This window comes from Aythya marila (genome assembly GCF_965140915.1).
Source record: "Aythya marila genome assembly, chromosome: 30".
In the NCBI taxonomy this organism is placed as follows: Eukaryota; Metazoa; Chordata; class Aves; order Anseriformes; family Anatidae; genus Aythya; species Aythya marila.
This window is the reverse complement of record NC_139071.1, coordinates 1,200,108-1,222,341: the sequence shown is the minus strand read 5'-3', so window position 1 is coordinate 1,222,341 and position 22,234 is coordinate 1,200,108. Positions and strand designations below refer to the sequence as shown.

Below are 22,234 nucleotides of genomic sequence, written 5' to 3'. Positions count from 1 at the left end.
TGAGTGGGGACTGCCCCTTCCCCTCCCTTGCCCCACACTTCACAGAATCACAGAATTGTCTAGGTTGGAAGAGACCTCCAAGATCACCCAGTCCAACCTCTGACCTAACACTAACCAGTCCTCCACTAAACCATATCACTAAGTTCAACATCTAAACGTCTTTTAAAGACCTCCAGGGATGGGGACTCCAACACTTCCCTGGGCAGCCCATACCAATGTCCAACAACCCTCTCAGTAAAGAAGTTCTTCCTAATATCCAACCTAAACATCCCCTGGTGCAACTTTAGCCCATTCCCCCTCATCCCAAGCTTCGCTGCCCTTCTCTGGACTCTCTCGAGCACCTCCATGTGCTTCCTGTAGTGAGGGGCCCAAAACTGAACACAGTACTCGAGGTGCGGCCTCACCAGAGCCGAGTACAGGGGGACTATCACTTCCCTAGACCTGCTGGCCACACTGCTTCTTATACAAGCCAGGATGCCGTTGGCCTTCTTGACCACCTGAGCACACTGCTGGCTCATATTCAGCCGACTATCCACCAATACTCCCAGGTCCTTCTCTGCCAGGCAGCTGGATTTGACTCCATTCACCACAACTCTTTGGGCCCGGCTACCCAGCCAGTTTTTAACCCAATGAAGTGTACGCCAGTCCAAGCCACTTGTACCCAGGGGGTTCTCCACAGCACCCAGTGGAGCAATGGGACCGCCAGGGCTGGAGACGGGCAACCAGGGATGGAGTGTGGGAGCCCGTTCTGATCAGCACCTGGTGTGACAGAGGAGCCCAATCCCGGTCCAGGGGTGTGCACATTCTGCTGGGGAGCCCCCGTGGTGCTGGAGTTCTGCACTCACCCAACCAAAAACCCTGTTACCTGCAGGCAGCAGCAGCAGATGGAAGTGCAGGCCGTGACACAAGGGAGTGTGATGATGGAGGTGCTGGAAGCAGAACAGGTAAGGGGGAGAGCCCATGTCAACCCCTGCCCCTGCCCCTGCCAGCATGGGGCTCCCTAGGGACAGGGGTCCATGGAGCGCTTGGTCCAGGCCCAGGCTGCGCTCCTGCAGGCAACTCCTGCACTTGGGCATCAGCCCGGACTGTGCAGTGGGGCCTGACAAGTGTCCCTACCTTGTGTTGCCCTACAGAAGGAGAAGCTGGCGAGAAGAGGTGCCATTTCCTGGCTGTGGTGAGTGTCCCCTCAGGTGCCCTCAGGCCGCAAGCCCACACCCAGGTTCCCCTGCAGGACGCCTGCTGCGGCGTGTCTGCCCAATGCCAAGGTGTCTCACGTCCAAGCGAGCAATGAGAAATGTCTGGAGGGGCAGCCTGTGGGGCTCCCAGAACAGTCCCCTCTGGCATGGGTGCGGGATGTGTCCAGCCTGCCCTTTTTCCAGCCCTTTTTCTGCCCCACAGGACATTCTGCCTTATCTTCGTGTGCTTGGAGCTGGCCGTCCTTTTCATGCTGGGAGTTGCGGTGCTCTACGCCTCCTATTATGACCAGGAGTTCTTCTACCACCTGCTGCTTCATGTGCTGCCAGAAGACACCTACACTGACCTGGTGTACTTCCTTGAAGACACCCTGCCTCTGGTCAGTGAGGGCGTGCTGCCCTACTGACATCTCTTCTAAATAAATCTGAGGCTTCTCTACCCAGTTCCCCTGTGCTTGTGCAAGAAAAGGAATTGACCAGAAAAAAACAAGTAGCTGAGTCCCTCTACAGATAGGTAGGAGAAACTTCATGTTTGCAGGGTCCAGTCCTCCCAGGGGACTTCAAGCCCCATCTGTCTGCTGGAGGGATCACACTGCAAGACATCAGCAATCCAGGAGGGTCCTGGGGTGTGCTGATGGCAGCTTCCTCACCCAAGGGTTAAGGAGAGCCCACAAGGAGAGGTGTTGGGCTGGACCTCATGCTCACCAGCACCAAGGGGCTTTCTGGGAATCACGGAATGGTTTGCCTGGAAGGCACCTTGAAAGATCATCTGGTTCCAAAGCCCCTGCAATGGGCTGGGACATCTTTCACGATGGATTTTCTGCTCACACTGTAGTTTGACCAGAAGGTCCTTACTCAGCCATGCTTTTTCTCCTGCATTCGCTGCCTGATTGCTATCACATGGGAATGGAGAACTCTTGCTCCCTAAGAAAAATGTCCGTAAGGAGCTGCTGTCTCTTCATGCACAGGTCAGAGGCAGCCTTGGCTGCAGTGACCGTGAAATGGTGGAGTTCAGGGTCCTGGGGGTGAAAAGCAAGATCACAACCCTGGACTTGAGGAGAGCAGACTTTGGCCTCTTCTAAGATCTGCTTGCAGATCCGGGATAAGGTCCCAGAGAGAAAAGGGACCAAGAAAACTCATTCATATTCAAGGATCACCTTCCCCATGCTCAGGAGCAATGCATTCCAACAAAGAGGATGTCAGACAAAATCAGCAGGAGTCCTGCAGGGATGAACAAGGAGCTCCTGGCCAAACTCGAACACAAAAAGCAAATATGCAGAGGGTAGAAGAGAGGATGATTAACGTGGGAAGCATGCAGAGGCATCATCTGAGCATCCAGGGATGATGCCAGGAAAGCTAAAGCTCAAATGGAATTGAGTCTGGCTTGGGATGTTAAAGACAACAAGAAGGGCTTCTCTAAGTGCATCGGCGGCAGAAGGAAGACAAGCGAAAATGTGAGCCCGCTGCTGAAGGACACAGGGGACCCAGTGACACAGCGCAGGGAGAAGGCTGAGGTGCTGAACACCTTCTTTGCCTTAATATTTGCCAGCAAGACCAGCCTTCAGGAATCCCACAGCCCAGAGACAAGGGGAAGAGCTGGAGCAAGGAAGATTTACCCTCAGTGGAAGAGGATCAGGTCAAGGAATATAAAGCAAACCAGGCATTTCTAAGTCCATGGGCCCCAATGGGATGCAGACGCAAGTGCTGAAGGAGTTCTCAGATGTCACTGTGAGGCCACTCTTGATAATCTGTGATTGAACATGGCGAGCGGGAGAAATGCCAGTGGACTGGAGGCAAGCAGATGTTGCTCGTGTTCTTATGAAGGTCAAGAAGAAGGACCCAGGGACTACAGGCTGCTCAGCCTCACCTCGCTCCTGAAGGGAGCCACCATAAAGGCAACCAGGTTATTAAGGGAAAAATACTGACAGAGCAAAGATGTCTGCTTGCTTGGGAGCTGCTAGCCTGGGAACCCTGGGCATCCTTGAAGGGCATCTTTGAGAAGAACAGCTGAGATCCTGAGATGTCCTGAGGTACCCTCAAGAAGCACAAAACAAGAAACTGTGACAACAAACAGCACCCTGGAAAGGTAGAGGCAGCCCTCTGCCACTGGGAGACAGTTTGGGGGCTCCTTTTTGCTCTTCACAGCTGCTCCGGAGAGCCCTTTGCCTTTGCTTAAGAAGCTCAAAGCAACTCTTAACTCCCTGAAAAAATGCTGCACGACTGTGAGCAGCTCCCAGCCTCTTGTCAGAGACCCCAAGTCCATCTGGGCAGCACCCTGAGCCCCGGGAAGTCTGCAGCAGGGGGAAGAAGCGCAGACAGCCGGGTTGTCCATGTCTTCACTGCAGGATATCATGGTTGTGAGGCTGATCAGAGACACCCCTGCTGTGGGACCTTGTGAGGGAAAGGTCTGCACTGGGCAGTAATAACTTTTGACTTCTCTGGCATGAAATGGTTCGCTATTTCCCTGTTTCCTGGGCTGGGGGTGCAGATGGGGTGTGGATTGTGGGAACCTAGGGAAAGGCACAACAGAGCCAAGAGAGATGCTCAGGCCCCTCACCCCAATCCTAAGCAGGGGCTGCTGTTCCCAACATGGTATAGAGTCTATGGAATGGTTTAAAGAAGACGGTAGGAACGAGTCAGGACTGAACTGGTCCTCACAGCTCCAGCTCAGTTTTTGAAGGGTGATGGAGTAGAGACACTAGGGAGGCCACCCTGATTCTAGGCTTTTGTAGTGGGTTTATGTGGCAAGGTTTTGGTAGCAGGGGGCCATAGGGGTGGTTTCTGTAAGAAAGATCTAGAAGCTGCCCCATGTTTGGGAAGGGCCCCATTGTTTTCCAGAGCTGAGCCAATAAGCGATGTTGTTTTGCGCCTCTGTGAGAGCATATTTAAGACAGGGAAAAAACGCTGCGACACACAGCAGCCGGGAGAGTCAAGGGACTGAGAGAACAGCCTTGCAGGTGCCAAGGTCAGTGTAGAGGGAGGGGGAGAGGTGCTCCAGACTCCGGAGCAGAAGTCCCCTGCGGCCTGTGGTGAGGACCATGGTGAAGCAGGATGTCCCCCTGCAGCCCATGGAGTACCACGGTGGAGCAGGGTTCCATGCTGCCGCCTGTGGAAGACCCCTGCCGGAGCAGATTCCGGGCTGGACCTGTAGCCCGTGGAGAGGAGACCACGCAGGAGCAGGTGACCTGGCAGGAGCTGCTGCCTGTAGGGGAGCCAGGTTGGAGCAGTTTTCTCCTGAGGGATGGACCCCGTGGTACGGACCCATATCTGGAGCAGTTCTGGAAGAGCTGCTGCCTGTGGGAAGCCCACGCCGGATCAGTTCATCAAGTGCATCCCGTGGGTGGGACCCCACAGCACAGGGGACGAGAGTGACCGAGAAGGAGCGGCAGAGAAGAAGCGCTGTAGACTGACCATAACCCTCATTCCCCCGTTCCCTTGCGCAGCTCGGGGGGAGGAGGTGGAAGAGGGTGGATGGGGGAGAAGGTGCTTTTGGTTTCTTTTCTTTGTTTCTCACTTCTCGAGCTTGTTAGTAATGAGCAATAAATCTTACTATCTTCTTATGCTGAGTCTGTTTTGCCTGTTACAATAATTATTGCATGATTTTCTCGTCCTTATCTCAACCCTTGAGCCCTTTTCACATATTTTCTCCCCATTCCTCTTTGAGGAGGGGGAGTGAGAAAGCGGCTGTGGTGGAGCTCGGCTGCCCACTCGAACGGTACCACCACATAAAGGGGAGAAAATAATAAAAAATTGGATGGCTCTTTCCCCACCCACCAAAGCTGTAACCCCATCATAGAAGGCCACCAGATTTGTCAGGCACGATCTGCCCCGAGTGAAGCCATGTTGTCTGTCACCAACCACCTCCTTATTTCCTATGGCCCTTAGCAACAGCTTCTCAGGTATGACGGCCAGCGGGTGGTGAAGGCTCTGCAGCCCCACAAAGGGAGGAAGGCCGTGGAGGGAGCTTTGTTCCCCTTTAACAGGGAGGAGGACAACTCCTCCGTTGACACTCGTGTGTGCCCCCACACCTATACGACCTCATTTCCCCTCACCAGTTCCACTCCTATGTCCATTATACCCCCACTGTCACTCACATGTGCCCCCCAACATGCAGCCCCATGTCCTCCACCCTGAGCTGCTCCCCCCGCATCTCCCCCCACACTTTGCAGAATCACACAGTTGTAGGGGTTGGAAGGGACCTCGAGAGCTCATCGGGACCAACCCCCCTGCCAAAGCAGCTCCCTACAGCAGGCTGCCCACGTAGGCCTCCAGACGGGCCTTGAATATCTCCAGAGAAGGAGACCCCACAGCCTCCCTGGGCAGCCTGTCTCAGCGCTCCGGCACCCTCTCTGTGAAGAATTTCTTTCGCCTGTTGGTGCGGAACTGCCTGGGCTCCATTTTGTGGCCGTTGCCTCTTGTCCTGTCCCCACAGGCCTCTGAGAAGAGGTTGGCCAAATCCCTGTCTCCCACGCTTCACATATTTAAGCACATTGATGAGATCCCCCCTCAGTCTTCTCTTCCCAAGGCTGAACAGCCCCAGGTCTCTCAGCCTCTCCTCCTAGGGAAGATGCTCCAGGCCCCGTATCACCTTCGTGGGCTCCGCTGGACCCTTCCCAGGAGATCCCGGTCTCTTTTGTACCGGGGAGCCCAGAGCTGGACCCAGGACTCACGAACTGCATTCAGTCCTCAGCACGGGATACACTACAGTTCTCCCTGACTGTGTGCTCCAGGTGCCCCCAGCCCCATGTGTCCCCTTAGCTCTGTGTTGTTCCCCCCCAGCACCCCCCACATCATGCCCCCAGCACAGAACCTTCCAGAGCGGCCCTGCACACCCAGCCCTGCCCTGCCTCAGCTCTTCCTTGCACCTCAGGGTGATGAAGGCTCTGCACCCCCACGAAGGGAGGAAGGCTTGTAGCTCCCGGGCCTTCCTCTTTCCCTTTTTCAAAATTGGGGCTAGATTTTCCCTCCTGCAGTCAGTGGGAACTCCTTAAACGCACTTCCACAACTTCTCAGGTATGAGGGACAGTGGCTTAGCAAGTCCACCGGTTCCCTCAGGACCAGTGGATGTACGTTGAAGACATCATCGTGTGGGGCAACCCAGGAGAGGATGCTTTTGAGAAAGGGGAGAAAATAATAAAAAATTGGATGGCTGCTTTTTTCACGTTAAACACAGTAAGGTGAAAGGATGTGCACTGGAAATGCATTTATTTAGGAATAAATTGGCAAGATGGAGGTCATCAGCTCCCTACGGATGTGGTCAGTAAAAGAGCAGCTATGCCCATGCCTGAGGCCTCGCCGACAGATTCTCGTTGTGCACCTGCGCGGGGGCTCCGTCTGCACTGGTTCCCAAGCCCTCACCTCCCCCCTCTGCACCCCTTGTGCTGAGGCTGTTGGGGCGTATTTGGGGCTAGCACATGCCATATAAGGGCATATGACGTCATCCCTCCTTTATGACGTCACAGCCAGACACAGTATATAAGGCGGCTGTGGTGGAGCTCGGCTGCCCACTCGAGTGGAACCACGACAGCTTTGAGAAGGCAGAGCTGGGAACTAACCCACAGGATCTCTCCTTTCTGGGCAGCCCCTCTGAGGTCATCAGGGACGCCACTTTACGATTAGAGCTGTTGCTTCTTGTGATGTCACAGCTGGCTGTCCTGTATTAAACCCTGCACTGACGAGGTGTGCAGCGGCGCCAACCAGAGAGGCTTCCAGAACCAGCCGGAGCCCAGAAAGGATCTTCTTGGGTCTTGGGAGGGGAGCAGACTTTTCCATATGCCTGGCCAGTGTGCTGGTGCTGCGGAGATGCCAGCCAGGCTGGGCAGGTAGGTGCAGGAGAGCCCAGAAAGCTGGGAGGGGAAAGTGAGAAGCCCTGCATGCTGCCTGGATTCCTTCAGCCAGGAAACCCAGCAACCCTCTCTCATAGGCACACCCTGCTCCTTCTCTGGGGAGAGATGAATGGGGCCAGGCTGCTTTCCCCCTGTCACGCCAGAGTTCTTAAGCCACCTTTGCATACCGTGGGTGGTGTGCCACTAGCCAGATCTTTCCAAAGGCCCGCGGGCCCTCGGGAGTTCAGCTGTATTGAGCAGAGGAATCTGGTGACAAGCTAGCTCCTCAACAGATGCCTGGAAAATGTGTGTCCCAAAAGTGGGCTGTGATAACCACAGTCTTCCCTCTCCTTTAGAAAAAGCGTCACTCAGAAGAAAGGCAGGAGGATTCTCAAGCTCCTTTTTCTTCTGCTTCCAGTCCTTTTTGGTGAGTATTCCTTGACCAAAAATCATCTTTGCAGAGCTAGGGAGAGAGACTGTCCTTGTACACCATTGACAAGCCCATTTCTGTGATGCAGTGAATGCCACCGATGTCCTTTACAGGCAGGCTCCTGCCTGCCTAAGGCTTTGTATGGCTGCTGGCAGTGACAGGCTTGCAGCCAGTAAAATTCTCTAAGTATAGCTTTATAGCTTTGCTTTTTGACCCTGTGAGTAGAATCAACCGTGGTCTCTGTGCATGTTCTCCAGGCACTAGACCACACCACTGGTCTTGTTGGAGCAGGGCTCCTCCATTTTCTAAATGTCTGGGCCTGGTGTATGACCAGGAGGTTGGGGTGGAAGCCTCTGTCTGCAGTTGCAGCTGTCCCAGCCAAACCCCTCCGTGGGTGTGAAAGAAGAAAATGGGGCTACAGGGATCATTAGCAGTCTAAGAAAATAACTCTCTCTTGATGATGTGACCCACAGCTGGTGACTACTGCTGGACACGGTGGGGAAAAGAAGCGTTGCAAGTAAGTCTTGGTGTGGGAAAACCAATGCCTGCAAAGGCCACAGCTCTGCCCTGCTGTGTCCATGTGGAAAATGAGGAGTTTGGTCAAAGGCTCATCACTGCTGAGACAGAGAGTGGGTGGTGGGCAATTGTGTTGGTCAGTCCATCTCGGCACCTGGATGGGCTTCAATGTGCAGACGGATCTTCCCAAGTGACCTGTGCAGGGACAGGATGAAGAGAGGAGCACTTTGGCAGAAGAGGCGTTTGCTCCCTCTGTACTGCTGGGAGAGGCTGGGTGGGATAGGAAAGCAAATGGAAATGCAGACGGTGCTCTGCTGAGCATGGCTAGTTAAAGAGCCCGACTATTGGGTTGGGATGTCTCCAAACTGCCTCGAAGCAGGGGAAAATTTTGCCAGCTGTTACTGGGGCATTCTCCTTTGGGAAGCCCTGGCAGTGCTCCTCGTGCTTTCTCCAGTGGAGTGTCTTTATCTTCCAGGCAACGTTAGCGGTGCCCGAAGCAGAGCACAAGTCTACCGGGTAAGAGCGCTTTCTTGACATCGAAGTTTTCCCGGGGATTTGGCTCAGCCAGCTGTGTGCTATTTTTGCACTCCCTTGCCTTGTTTTCAGGGCTCCCGACCTTTACCTAGGGTAGTGGAAAGGAGCCTTTTGTAAACCAGAGTAAGGGAAAAGGGGCTGAGGGGGTTGGGGAAGGGGGGAGGTAGAAGGCCCATGGGAACCCTTTCCTCCGATGGGCTGCTGCTGCACAAGATCTGCTTTCACTTTGCTTCCAGGACCTCACTGGTTTGGCGTGACCAGAAGAGGCAGGAGCTCCAGGAGAAGGAAGCCCATGTGTCTGCTACAATGGAACAGTTTGTGCAGGCAGTGAGCAAGGTTCTGGAAGATAATCGCATCCAAGGGGAGAAGAGAGAGGTAAAGGTGCTGGGGGCGAGCCAGAGAGCTCAGTGCCCTCGGAGGGGTTCCTCCTGCTGGTTCCTCTTGGCCCTTTTCGGTGGTAGCTCTGTCCTTGTGCTGCCTGCCCCACACCTGACTGCCAGGGCTCAGTTTTGCTTGCACTCTGAGCAGCACTGTGAACTTCTCCCTGGGCTGGGTGTCCAGCCAGGCACCTGCTGGGCTTGGCTCAGCTTTGGAGGCCCTTCCTAGAAACTTGCAGGTCAGTCCCATCCTCCGGCCCAGCTGGAAGGGGGCCTCTGCATGCAGCAGCTGGCTCAGGGCATGACTCCATCTCCAGGCTGCTCTGGAGAGTACACAGGGTGGGGAACATGGCTCTCAGGCAGAACCTGAAGGCGGTCTGTGCTTTGGCTCTGGACACTGGTGGCCTTTTCCAGGCTTCACATGGTTCATCTGGGAATGCTCACAGTCTGGCACCTTTTCTGACAGGTCTTGCCTTGGGTTTTCTGACACGGAGCCCTTCCTTAGCTCTCTGCTAGGAGTCTGCTCATGCAGAACTGCTGTGTGTTTGTGCTCACTGCTGTATCTCCATTCCTTTTCTTTTTATTATTATTTTTCCCCAGAACATTCTGCACTTCACAACGAACGCATTTGAAAAGGCGCTTAAAATCTACACCTGGATGCCTGACTGGGCCCTGAAATCCTTAGGTATGTAGACAGAGTTCAGCTTGTGTCTGACTCTCCCCAAAGCAACAAGCTCTGCATTCAGCGTGAGAAACACATCATAATTCACTGCTTCTGCTAATCTCCTGCCTGTCCTGGTGAACTTCTTCCCATATTCATTTCAGGTGCCACAATTGATGTGCAGAGGACTTCCAAGAGTTATGGCGGGAAAGACGCAAAGAAGTGGTGGATTTTTCCACTCTTTTCTTTTGCAAAACATCCAGAGACCATATTGCAGGTATTGTAAGAGAAATTGTGACAGCTGGTTTACTTTCTTGCTTTCTGGTTGGGAGACCATGCGTTTCTAGTGTGGGTGGGAGTTCTGTGAGTGTGCTGAGCCATGGAAGCTGCAAGAGATGTTTTCTGGGCCCCCAACACTGATCTGGTCAACCAAATCAGCCCGAAGAATGCCTGAAATGGTCCTCACAGGTCCAGCTCAGTTTTTGAAGGTTGATGGAGTGACATACATGTACATTAGGAACACCACCCTGCCTCTGCCTTTCAGAAAGCCTCTCAGGCCTCTGCCTTTGAGAAAGCAGAACTGGATTGCGAAAGGCAATTGAGCCTAGGCACTCTCAAAACTTGTGCATCTTCACCTTCTGTTCATAGCCTAGCGTTTACCTGTGAGCTGAATTGCGACCTATAGAGAAGGCAAGGTCTGTGGCTCCTTGCTGAACAGCCAGGTCTGTTGGCCCTCTGACTGCCTTGCCACTGACGGTCACTGGCTTTCTCGTTGCAGCCCAGTATCTCCCCAGGCGACTGCTGGGCCTTCCAAGGATCTCAGGGACACGTCGTCATTCGGTTGCCGGTGAAAATCTGGCCAGCAGCTTTTACCATCTGGCATATCTCCAGGACAGTCTCTCCTTCCGGAGAAGTCAGCAGCGCCCCCAGAGAGTTTGCTGTCTCTGTAAGTCTCTGCCTGGCACTTCTTTTTGGGAGGCCCTGGCCGCAAGGAAAAGCAGCGCCAGAAAGCGTGGTGTGTTCCCTCAGGTATCTGAGGATTGGTTGCTGCAGAGCACCGCATCCTATCGAGGGGCACTGGAGACACTTGAGCATTGTTAGACACGCCTGGAACCTTCTTCTGTGGTTCACAGACAAGGATCTGGGAGCAATTGCTCCAAGTGCCCTGACTTGGGTTCACTCTCACTTGCACTAGAATACTGCTAGAGCCAAGGAAGGTGGGAAAGGGTTCCCAGCTTTGGCCTCAGCATATTCTTTTTCTGATGGCCTGCTTGAGACTGACCTGCCCCCATCATCTCTTGTCTTTGAGGGAGTGGATGAGGACAAAACGGAAACGTTCCTTGGGCTATTCGCCTACAACGTGGATGGAATGATTGCTCAGACCTTCCATGTGCAGGTATGGCAAGTGCGTGTGGGCAGGATGGCAGGGAGGAAGGACGGGTTGTCTGCTAGTCTCTGGAAGAGAGGGTTCAGATGATCACCCAAGCCACCCTCTGCTCTCCCATGTGGCTGCCTCCTGCTGGCAGGATGAGGTGGTTAGCCCACCTTTGGAAGTGCTTTCCTTTTCTTTCTGGTAAAGCAGAAAAAGCAGCAGTGGAAAGGGGCTCTGGAAGGGAATTAGTCCCCTTTAGGGCGAGGAGGAAGAACTGGGGGTGGGAGGGGAGATTGCAGACATCTGTCTCCATCAGCAAGACTGTCCCAGTGTCCCAAGGCAGCATAGGCAGCAGAGCAACTTGGGTTTCCATAGCTCCCCTCAGCAAGCCTCTGAGGCCAGGGCTTTGCTGTCTAGGCACAGAGGGTGCCTCTATGGCCCTGGTGAGAAACGGCCTTCTGATTTCCCTTGCTTCCTCCTCTGTCGGGGCTGCCATTTGGTCTGCAGCAAGGGGAGTGCTGGCAAAGAGAGCTACATGGTTGTGCTGCAGTTCTTCCCACATGAGTAATGATGCTTCCCCTTGTTTTCTTTACAGAAGGAGCCTCCCAAAACGTTCCGCCATATCAGATTGGAGGTGCGAAGCAACTGGGGAAACCCAGAATACACCTGCATCTATCGAGTGCAGGTTCATGGGCAGATAGAAAAGCCACAAGAATTTCTTAAACACGAATAATAGCATTAGAAAGACGTGGCAGCTCAGTTTCATGTGTTTCAGCCAACCCTGAGGGTGGTCCCTGAAGCAGTGCACTGGGTTTACGTGACAAGGCGTTGGTAGCCGGAGGGGGCTGCAGGGGTGTTCTGAGTTTTAAATTCGGTGTCGCTGCCATTCTGCAGCCACCCCCTGACAGTATAAAAGCAGTCCCTAGGGAGGGCCATGACCCAGGAATGCTGCAAACAGGACGCCCAAATGGGATAGGCTTGGCAGTTAGCACAGGCAGTTTGCGTGGGGCTGAGAGGAGCATGGGGAGTATCCTCTCCTCCCTTTCCCACCTCCCTTTCTCTTCCTCCTCTCTCCTCTGGGAACTCTGCCTCTTACAACTTAGAATTTTAGCAAGGAAGCTACCACAGGGAGTTCTAGCGAGCCTGCTAGTTTGCCATGGTTGGACCCCAGCAGAAGGCTGTTGTCAAGAAAAATGAATGGAGACCCAGACAGAGGTCCCACGCAAACATGTGAGTGCCCAGGGCTCGGGCTGCAGCGAGTGCCAGAGCCTGGCCCCTGCAGTGCAGGGCAGCAGAGACAACTCCTGCATCAGATGCGACCAGGTGAATGATTTACTCAGCCTTGTGGCTGACCTGAAGGAAGAGGTGGGGAGGCTGAGGAGCGTTAGGGAGAGTGAGACGGAGATAGATTGGTGGAGCCCGTCCCTAGCAGCCCTGAGGCTTAGGCAGCCAGCAGAGGCTCCGTGAGAAGCACATCACCCCCTACTGCCTTGTGAGCAGCTAATAGGAGGGGACCAGCAGGCAGACAGAGCTCCTGCCACAGGGAACCCCCTCTCTTTCCTTCCCTTCTCCTCATCTCCCCCGTAACACCATCATAGAAGACAGCCTCTTCTCAGAGGCCTGTGGGGACAGGACAAGAGGCAACGGCCACAAAATGGAGCCCAGGCAGTTCCGCACCAACGGGCGAAAGAAATTCTTCACAGAGAGGTCTCTTGCGTCAGCCGCGTCCAATGGGCGCCCGCGGCGGCCGGAGGGGCGGGAAGAGCGAGCCAATGGGAGAGGGAGAAGGGGGCGCGCGGCCCACCCGCCCGGCGGTCACGCGCCCCGCGGTGGGTCACGTGGGGGGGGGATGCAACGGCTGGAAACAGGGCGCGCTCTGCCCCGCCCCGCCTTAAAGGGCCTCAGCGAGGCCGTGCGCATGCGCAGAGGCGCTGCTCCGCCTCTGATGGGGCCGGGGTTTTGCTTAATCGCGTTAATGATTTATAAATAAAGCTATCGTTTTTAGGGAAGCCAGGAAGGGGAGGACTCTTAATCTCGTTTAAATGGATGTTGCTGAGTGTCTTTGCTTAGTACCGTGCAAATGAGGAGCCTCGGGGCCCCTCACAGAGGGTGTTTCCTGGCAAAAATGGGGAATCTGCCTCAAAAACAAAAAAAAAACCTGTCTGAAAAGACCGACTGTGTGGGTCGGACAAGAGCCAAGGAGCAGCTGAGTCTGTACAAAGGCAGGGGGTGATAACGAGGAGTCGTCACCCTTCATCCCCACGGCCCCCAGCAGCAGGCACTGCGCAGGCAATTGGGAGGAGTTTATGCAAAGGACTCCTTGGAGCTCATTTTAATACAAAGCGGGGACTGGTTATGCATATATGTGTTATAAGTTGCCCCCTTAATTAATTTTCAGAGAGCATTGCATTAATAATAGAAAGGAATTTATTGAGTAAGCAACAGCAAGCAAAACAGCGCTGGGCGGCCGGGGAGTCTCGGCTCCGCCAACGGCGCGCACCTCACTCCCGCCAGGGTCCCTTTTTATATCTTGGTAATTCCGGGATTACGCAGCACATCCTGGGATATTCTGCGACTGCGCGCACTGTTGCTAGGGGGTCGTCTCTGTCCCTCTGGTGGTCGTGAAGATGAAGGTCGTAGTCTTCCTCAGCGTTGTGGTTCAACTTATTTTTTTATTTGGTCATGTTGGCCCAGCGTGAGACAGGAAGGCAGGATGTTGATACACTAGGTTAGCAACTTACCAGGAGATGGTTACATGAGCTTTGCAGCAGTGTCTTTGAACAAAAGAGGCAACTGAGATGCAGAAGGAGAGAAGGGGAGGGGCTTCTCCTTTTGTTACATTAAGCAAAAGAATTTTCATAGTGTCTAGCCAAGTATTATACATCTTACTTGCAACAGCTTTTGCAACTCCTGCTCCTCAAACGGAACTCCTTGTTTTATAATACAAAAGGCAATGAACAAACATTTATTGTGTATTACAATCCCTCCTTTTTCTTTAAGTTACTCATTTTGTTCATTGAATCTCTGCAATGCCTGGCTACTAAGAACTAATGTTTCCTTGATTCCTTTGTTGGTACTTATTGGCTCGTATTTGGCATGTATGAGCATTAGACGTGCCGCTTCTAAACATCCCTTTACAATCGCAATCAATTTATTAAAAATACATGGTCCAAAAGTTAGTGCTATTATTAATAACAACAAAGGTCCTGCTATGGTTGATAATAAAGTAGTAAGCCAAGGTGAATAATTAAACCAAGATTCGTACCAGCTCTGTCGGGCTTCATTCTCCCGTTTCCTTTTTTCCAACCCTTCCCTGGGTCTTGCCATTGTATCTCTTACCACTCCAGTGTGATCAGCATATACAGCATTCCTCTTTCAGGGCTGCACACAGCCTGTCCTGTTGTAAAAAAAAATACCAAATCTAATCCCCTACGATTTTGTAACACTACCTCTGAAAGTGACCTGATAGATTTTCCAGGGCTGAGATGGATTGTTCAATTTGGGTCAGGTCCTCGTCCACAGCAATGCGTAAGGAAGTAAATTCTTGATTTTGTTTAACCAATGAGGCTACCCTGGTCCCCACTCCAGCTCCTCCCAGGATTATTAGGGTGGCCAAAGTTAGAGCCGTGAATGGTTCCCGTCTTTCCAGATGATAACTTGCCACTGTGTGCTGGGTATACATACAATCCTCAGGGTGGTATAGAATCCTTGGTATAATTATCACCTGTATACAAAAATCAGGAGACGCATTGAAGAGTTTTAGTGATAGACAAGGAGTTACGCCCACTGACAAACAAACCCACCTAGCGTTGTTGGCTGGGATTAGCCACTCGGTTGATTGTTTTCCATTCTCCATGATATTACATAGGTGACACTTCCCACTAGGAACTGTGCCCACACACCTACCACCTCCAGTGACTTGTGTTAGTGTTACCCTTATGTCTTTTCCCCTACTGCATTGTAGAGGGTTGTTTTCGTTTGTGCGGGTGGGCTCTCCAGGATCCCCAATAGCATCATAATATGAAGGTCTTATACTAAAGCATAATCAACAGTGTTTTGTTACATTTGGGTTTGTTTTGTTTAATAATTGGTAGCTGGCATTCATGACCCCCCCATATGTTATTCTCAGCTATGTTATCATTCTCGGCTTTACCTGAGCTCATAGGGCTGCTGAGGGTTGGCACTGTAGTATTTTCCGCAGGCTGGATTCCCTGGACGCTTTCTGACAATACCTCATTTGGTCCTACTGCCTATCAGCATCCTCCTTTTTATTAGTATGAGTCCTCCCCTATCTGTTCCGTGTTCGTAAAATCTGACATTTTTCCTAGTACCCAGCTAGTATCGTCCAAGTTTGTTATATTTATATATAGAGAACCTTGCAAATTTCTTTATTTCCGTGGAAGGTTCCTGTATACCCTATACCATGCCCTTGCCACCTGTAATGGGGATCCACTTGTCAGTTACAACCTTGCGGCCCATATCCCACTTGTAAGAATTTATTCCGACCAGCCCCGAGTGTCCAGTCCGTAGCAATGGTTTCACACCCCCAGTATGCACAATAATATGCGTTCGGGCATTTACAGTACCCCTTTCCCGGGTTAGAACTTGGGCAGAAATAAAATCCTGATTGGTTAAAGCACGGTTGCACTGACACCAGGTCACATAATGTGATGCGGAACTGGGAGCACCCGCTGTCGTTGTTTGCTGGATGACGAATTGATCCTCCCATCTGATTAAGCTCCATTTAGAAGGCTGGTGGGGATGCGCAGACCCATAGCTGACCAAAACGATGATACTGACTCCCATGTATCGTAGGAGGTGGTCGGAGCCCATCTAAATTGTCGGCCCCTCAGTCCCCCACCGTTTTCACTTCTCTGCCTCGCTTGTCAGTTCGGTTGCAGCAAACTACAAGGTATCGGTTCTTCTTGGCAGCAGCAGTGTTTTTCAGGGGAACCTACTAGGGAGCCTTCGAAACAGGGCCTCCTCCCCTTCCCACGATACACAGATAATATACAACACTTACTGAGTCCGTCTTAGTGTCAGCTTCAAGTCGTCAGGGCCTGGAGCTGCCTCCCATTTACTTTCCCGGACTGGTCCTTTCACACGGCTGGCATGCGTCCATCCTTTCTCCGCAGTTCGAATAGCCGTTTCTGTGGTAAGCAAAACAACATAGGGGCCTTCCCCATAGTGGTGTTAAAAAAGTCTCTTTCCAAGTCTTAATTAGAACTGAGAGTGATCAAGTGGCAATTCCGAGTCATAGGGCATACCATATAGCATTTCAAAAGGAGAAATTCCTACATCAGTTCTGGGCTGTGTCCATATGTTTAACAGTGCAAGAGGTAAGCATTTTACCCAAGAAGCCTTAGTTTCCAGCACAAGTTTTGTTAGTTGTTTCTTAATTTCACCATTCATTCGCTCTACCTTTCCAGAAGAGGAGGGGTGCCAAGGGCTGTGAAAATCCCACTCAATCTCTAAGGCCTGCTTTAATCCTTGCAGTAAAGCTTTACACCCATTCAGTCAGGTGGTCAATTAGGACAAACAAGTAACTCAGTAAAGTCTACCTGTATACTTTGGAAAGGTCAAAGCCCTGGCTCCTGTCCCCCTCTAGATAGGTTACAGAAGACCATTTTATTTACCCTTTGACATATTTACCCTTTGACATATTTACCCTTTGACATCCTCTGCATGTGTGCTTCCCTAAAGTATATATTCCTATACAGACATGCTTTCTTAGAACAACATCACACATTGCTTGCACCTCCCAATGACTCTTCTGATGTAAAACAGTTAATATTTGCCTCATTATCACTTTATTCAGCATTTCTCTCCCATCAGGAAGTATCGATTTTCCTTAAAATGATCCACATATTTGTAACATTAATACCTCCTTGGGAGGTTGTAATTGCTCCAAAACCTTTTTTAGAATTTACCCAAATAGATAGGTGGCCCTGTAAACCCCTGAGGTAGAATTGTCCACCTATATTGTTGCTTCCGCCCCCATTTCAGGGTCTTTCCAGTCAGAGGTGAATATACATGTACGTTTGCTCTCAGGGCCAGAGAGCACTCCATTAATAACACTGTTATTCCAGTCTAACAATTTACTAGTTGAATGCCCAATTTAATCATCAAATCCCTTCCCAACAAGTTAGTCTCCGCCTTGGATACATACAATGTATCCAAGTGATCATTTTGTCCCCCAGTGATCATTTTATCCCCTAGTCTCAGCTTGGTATCCCCCAAAAGTGGCACTGTTATCCCAGTCCCTTCTACCCCCATCACATTTAGGGTTTCATTAGTTAATTTAATCGCTGATACTTTACAAGTCAGTAATGATTTAGCTGCTCCAGTGTATTGGGTTTGATGGCAAGGTTTAGGGGGTGTGAGGGGTGTGGGGGTGGGAAACTGCAGTGGCAGCCCCCGTGAAAAACAACAACAACAACAACAACAAACAGAAACCTCCCCGTGGTAGATAAGGGACAACTTCATCTGGCCCTAAAGGGGCCCACTGCTGCCCAGAGCCAAGCCATAGCAACACAGTCCGTGCCTCTGTGAGAGCACATCCATGAAAACAAACAAACAAAGAAAGAAACAAAAACCTGCTGCTCAACAGCAGTTGGGAGAGCGAGAAACCCCCCCGCAGACACCAAAGTCAGTGCAGAAGGAGGAGGAGGAGGCGCTCCAGGCGCTGGAGCCGAAGCCCCCCTGCGGCCGCTGGGGAGGCCCCTGGTGGAGCAGGCTGTTCCCCCCTCCCCGATGCTTGGGAAACTGAACAAACACCACAACAACTATGCAAATATACCAAAACTTCTAGACTGTTACTTAGATAATGCCTACATCACCTTTCCCTGCTCATTCAACTTCGAATACCATTAACACTTTCAACAAACCTTTTAACACTTCCTTTATCTTTCTCTAGCCTTTACTTTTCTAATGCTGACATCAAAGGCTCAGTCAGGGGCCAACTTAATTCCGTACCTTTTCCCTCCAAGATGCTGAAACAACATCAATATATAACATTTCATCCTGTTTTCCTTCTTTCCACAAAACAACATTGACTGTAATATGGTGTTATAATTAGTAGTTCCATTTAGGGGCCACTCCGCTCCATCCTCTAGTTTATAAAGTGGCCACCACTGATTACAATATTTGATAAGGGCTCTTTTACTCTCTGTACCCTCTCAGCCCACTATATCCCTTCAATGTGTTAGTATACATCCTAGGAGGCTTTTCCTCGGGATTTCTTTGCTTTGAACTTTTCCTATTGTAATCTACAGTGGTTAATATTCCACCGTTTTCCTAGAAGCTCTTTACTCGTCAATCCCAATCCCTCCAAAATCCACAATATACAGATACACAAGTAAAATCAAACCACTGTAAATTAACTGCCTGTAGACAATTACACTGGGGACATTTAAACCTGATGAGCCGATAATATGCCTGGGCAAATTTTGTTCCCTTAGACATACACCTCAATGGCAGTTCTTATATTTACATATTAACATATTAACATATGTATAAAAGAAGTCTTTAACAAAAATGCCCGGGCTTTTATATATACAATATACAATGTGCAGTTATTATTCCAGTTAGAATTATTCCTCAGCAGCTGCAAACATTATGCCAGTTGCCATTAAAGCTCGCTTACCCTCCTCCTGTCTCTTTCTTAAAATCTCAGACGTCCCCGGAGTTAATGGGGACTGCCACATATTCCTAGTCACTGGTCCCTGAGCGCTAGAGTCAGAGTTGTTATTGGCATCTCCCTGGGGTTGCAGATAAAGAAGCCCGGGAGTCAGAGGGGCTGCAGGTGGGGGTGGTGGAATATAGGGAGGCAGTGGGGCTGGGATCTCTAATTCTCGGTTTTTCTTGTGCCTCCCATCCCCTCCTTTTTCTTTTAGAGGATATAAATTGGCTCGAGTTTCCGAGCTGATCCACAAATGTGCATATTCACTTTCTTCCAAACTAAAAGGTTCTTTTGAGTTTACATAAATATTTAGGGCCTGGCAAACCCAATCTTCAAAGGACCCAAACACGGGCCAGTAAAGGTGGTCTCCTCAAATCTGTTTACCACCCCAAACTTCAACACAATAATGTATCACTTTTACTTTATTCCTTTCCCGCCTAAAAGGGGAATCCTCCCAATTTTTAATCATTAATCCCGGGGTAACCTAACATCTGTCGTTACCCCGCCCATGGGACCAGAAGGCTTACTCTTCTTCTGTCCCATCTTCTGGAGCGCCTTCACACACACACACAAAAATCGCTTCCCCCTTTTCATGGCCCAGTCCCTCGCGGGATGTGGGAACCGCACTACCGAGGGGTCCACACTCGCTTTGTCCACAATTGGACGTCTCACAACGACACGCTCCAGGATACCCAACCCCAACCGAACGGATCACCGGCCTATACTTACTCACTCCTGAGTCTTCGTTCGGTCTTCATGCACAAAGATTACTAGGGGTTGCCGGCTTTATTTGCTTGCTGCCGAATTTAGGGTTTGTCGGTGAAGAGTTTGAATGAAAGTAATCCTAGCGAAGGCCGCTGAAATCAGCGGGGCGCCCCCTCCGAAGGTCTTTCAATCAGATTGCCTTCATCTGAGTCACGGCACCAAATTTGTTATAAGTTGCCCCCTTAATTAATTTTCAGAGAGCATTGCATTAATAATAGAAGGGAATTTATTGAGTAAGCAACAGCAAGCAAAACAGCGCTGGGCGGCCGGGGAGTCTCGGCTCCACCAACGGCGCGCACCTCACCCCCGCCAGGGTCCCTTTTTATATCTTGGTAATTCCGGGATTACGCAGCACATCCTGGGATATTCTGCGACTGCGCGCACTGTTGCTAGGGGGTCGTCTCTGTCCCTCTGGTGGTCGTGAAGATGAAGGCCGTAGTCTTCCTCAGCGTTGTGGTTCAACTTCTTTTTTTATTTGGTCATGTTGGCCCAGCGTGAGACAGGAAGGCAGGATGTTGATACACTAGGTTAGCAACTTACCAGGAGATGGTTCCATGAGCTTTGCAGCAGTGTCTTTGAACAAAAGAGGCAACTGAGATGCAGAAGGAGAGAAGGGGAGGGGGTTCTCTTTTTGTTACATTAAGCAAAAGAATTTTCATAGTGTCTAGCCAAGCATTATACATCTCCTTACTTCAGCAGGAAGCTTTTGCAACTCCTGCTCCTCAAACGGAACTCCTTGTTTTATAATACAAAAGGCAATGAACAAACATTTATTGTGTATTACATGTGTAGGCGTACTGGGAAACTTCATGCATATGTAACCCTTTGCTGCATATAACGAAGGCAAGTTGCCGTGTTGGGGTGCGCATGCCTTTGGGAGCTATCCCAGCGCCGAAATAAACCACGTATCTATTTTATATCTCATTTGCTTTGAGCTGTAGAGTTCTTCCATGGATCACACAAGCAGAGAGCTAGGAGCAGGGCTGAGCATGATGGAGAGGCCGAGCCCTGCAGCTGCTGCTTGCAGACCGTCTCATGCTCAGGAGCACCGGGATCAGATGGGAGCACCTCACGAAGGTCCCACACCAGCACACACAGCCTGGTCAGAGAGGTGACAGATGCAGAAGGGGTTCTGAGAGCAAGCCCATTCCCCCGTATCCCAATCATGGGGAGAGGAGAGCCGCACTGATTCAAAGATCGAAGCCGTAATTCCTTTAAGTGGTATATTCTTTATTGCAGCGCTGGATGCACGGGGGATCTCTCCACCTATCGTGCATACCTAAAGCGGAAAGCAGTCTTGAATTTATACAATCAATCTATCAATATTCTACAAGCACCTATACATATGCATTACCTATCCCCGCCTTCCCTCGCTTCTTATGCTAATTAGCCTTTTGGCACCTTGCGCCTGCGTAGAGCCTTCCAAGAATTGTGGGCAGGGGTCTTTGGGACGTGGGCAGGGGTCTTTGGGAGGAAGACCCCGAGTCTTCCTCACAGTGTACTTTTCACCTTTGGTCAGGAATTTGCTGAATTGGCAGGTTTCTTAATTGCAAGAGCTGGTTGTTGCTAATTCTTCCGTTTGTTGTATCTTTATAATGAATTCCAATGTCCAGTTTTGAGATTTATAGTCCTTACGTTTGTTTCTCTGTCCGTCTGCTGCTTCCTTATCATGAGTTTCAGTGTCTTGTTTCGAGATATACAGTCCATGTCTGGGGATTGTCCTTGCCTCCCCAGTGCCTCCCCAATACCTCCTTAATCAATCCCCCCTTTTCTTTTCCCATGCAAATTCTTTTGCATCAGATACTTTCATTATTTACAGTAACACAACAAAGCAGGCATCTAAACAACATGCACACAAATATTCCTAACACTACTAATGCGATTAGAGCAATGAACACTTGTTTCAACCATTGAAAATTGGGCAACCAGGAGGTTAACTTATTCCATAGTTCACTAAAACTCCACGAAAGATCATCTTTACTGATATCATGTAGGACCCTTGTCTGCTTCTATATTTCTTCCAGGTCGGTAGAGATCCTTCCACTCTGATCTACATACACACAACAACTTGTGTTTATTACTGTACAGACTCCCCCTTGAGCGGCCAGTAACAAGTCTAGGGCCATCCGATTTTGTAATACTACCTGTGATAAACTAGATATCTCTTCTTGTTGAGCCTTTATAGCATCCAGAGTTTTGTTTTCTAACTTCTCTATAATTGCAGAAATATTAACTATTGCCTTTTCCAATTCACTCACTCCTAACCATGGGATAAACCATCAAACAAAACTATGAAAAGCGGTGTGTCTCTCTATCAATGGATTGTTAATTTTTTGTCTGATTCTCCGCATATGATTTCTCAAGTAACCTCAAGGCACTACATCATGTACTGTCATATTGGGGACTACCGCTCCAAGAGTGCAAGTTCCCTTCCAATTCTCAGGCAAGACCTTACGGGCTGTATCATTGCATAGCCAATACCACCCTTTTCCTTCTGGTACTGGCCAGCTGGTTGGATTTGCCCAACTGCTAGTCGTACTAATATCAATTGTTCAATTACAAGATGTCTGATTTCCCACATAAGTAGTATCCGTATTTATACAACGCTGTTTTCCTATACCCTTAGGCGGGTTACACCTTTGTACACATACATAATAGGATTCTAACGGCATGAAGCTACTCACTTCTAGTTCCAAAACTTCTTAATATTTTCAACCCCAAGATGTGTTTTCCCACAAATTAGTCCAAGATAAGTTTGCAGGCAACGGAATCCCGATTAACGATACACCCTTATTCCCATGCTGTGGCAGATGGGTGCATACCCAACAGTTCGTCTTATTAGTTACTTGAGAAATTGTTTGTATTAAGGTCAGGTGTAAG

At 50.4% G+C, this 22,234-nt stretch overlaps 1 protein-coding gene across 1 annotated transcript; it reads left to right on the top strand.

Annotated features, from left to right (window-relative positions):
• Positions 1-8,672: 8,672 nt before the first annotated feature.
• Positions 8,673-11,641, top strand: LOC309888846 (sperm-associated antigen 4 protein-like; the record flags this gene model as incomplete). The annotated part of the gene is made up of 6 exons (XM_082781454.1): positions 8,673-8,873; positions 9,476-9,560; positions 9,701-9,813; positions 10,315-10,482; positions 10,846-10,932; positions 11,504-11,641. The coding sequence occupies 6 exons, from the start codon at positions 8,673-8,675 to the stop codon at positions 11,639-11,641; spliced, it is 792 nt and encodes a 263-aa protein (XP_082637580.1).
• Between the last annotated feature and the right edge of the window lie 10,593 nt (positions 11,642-22,234).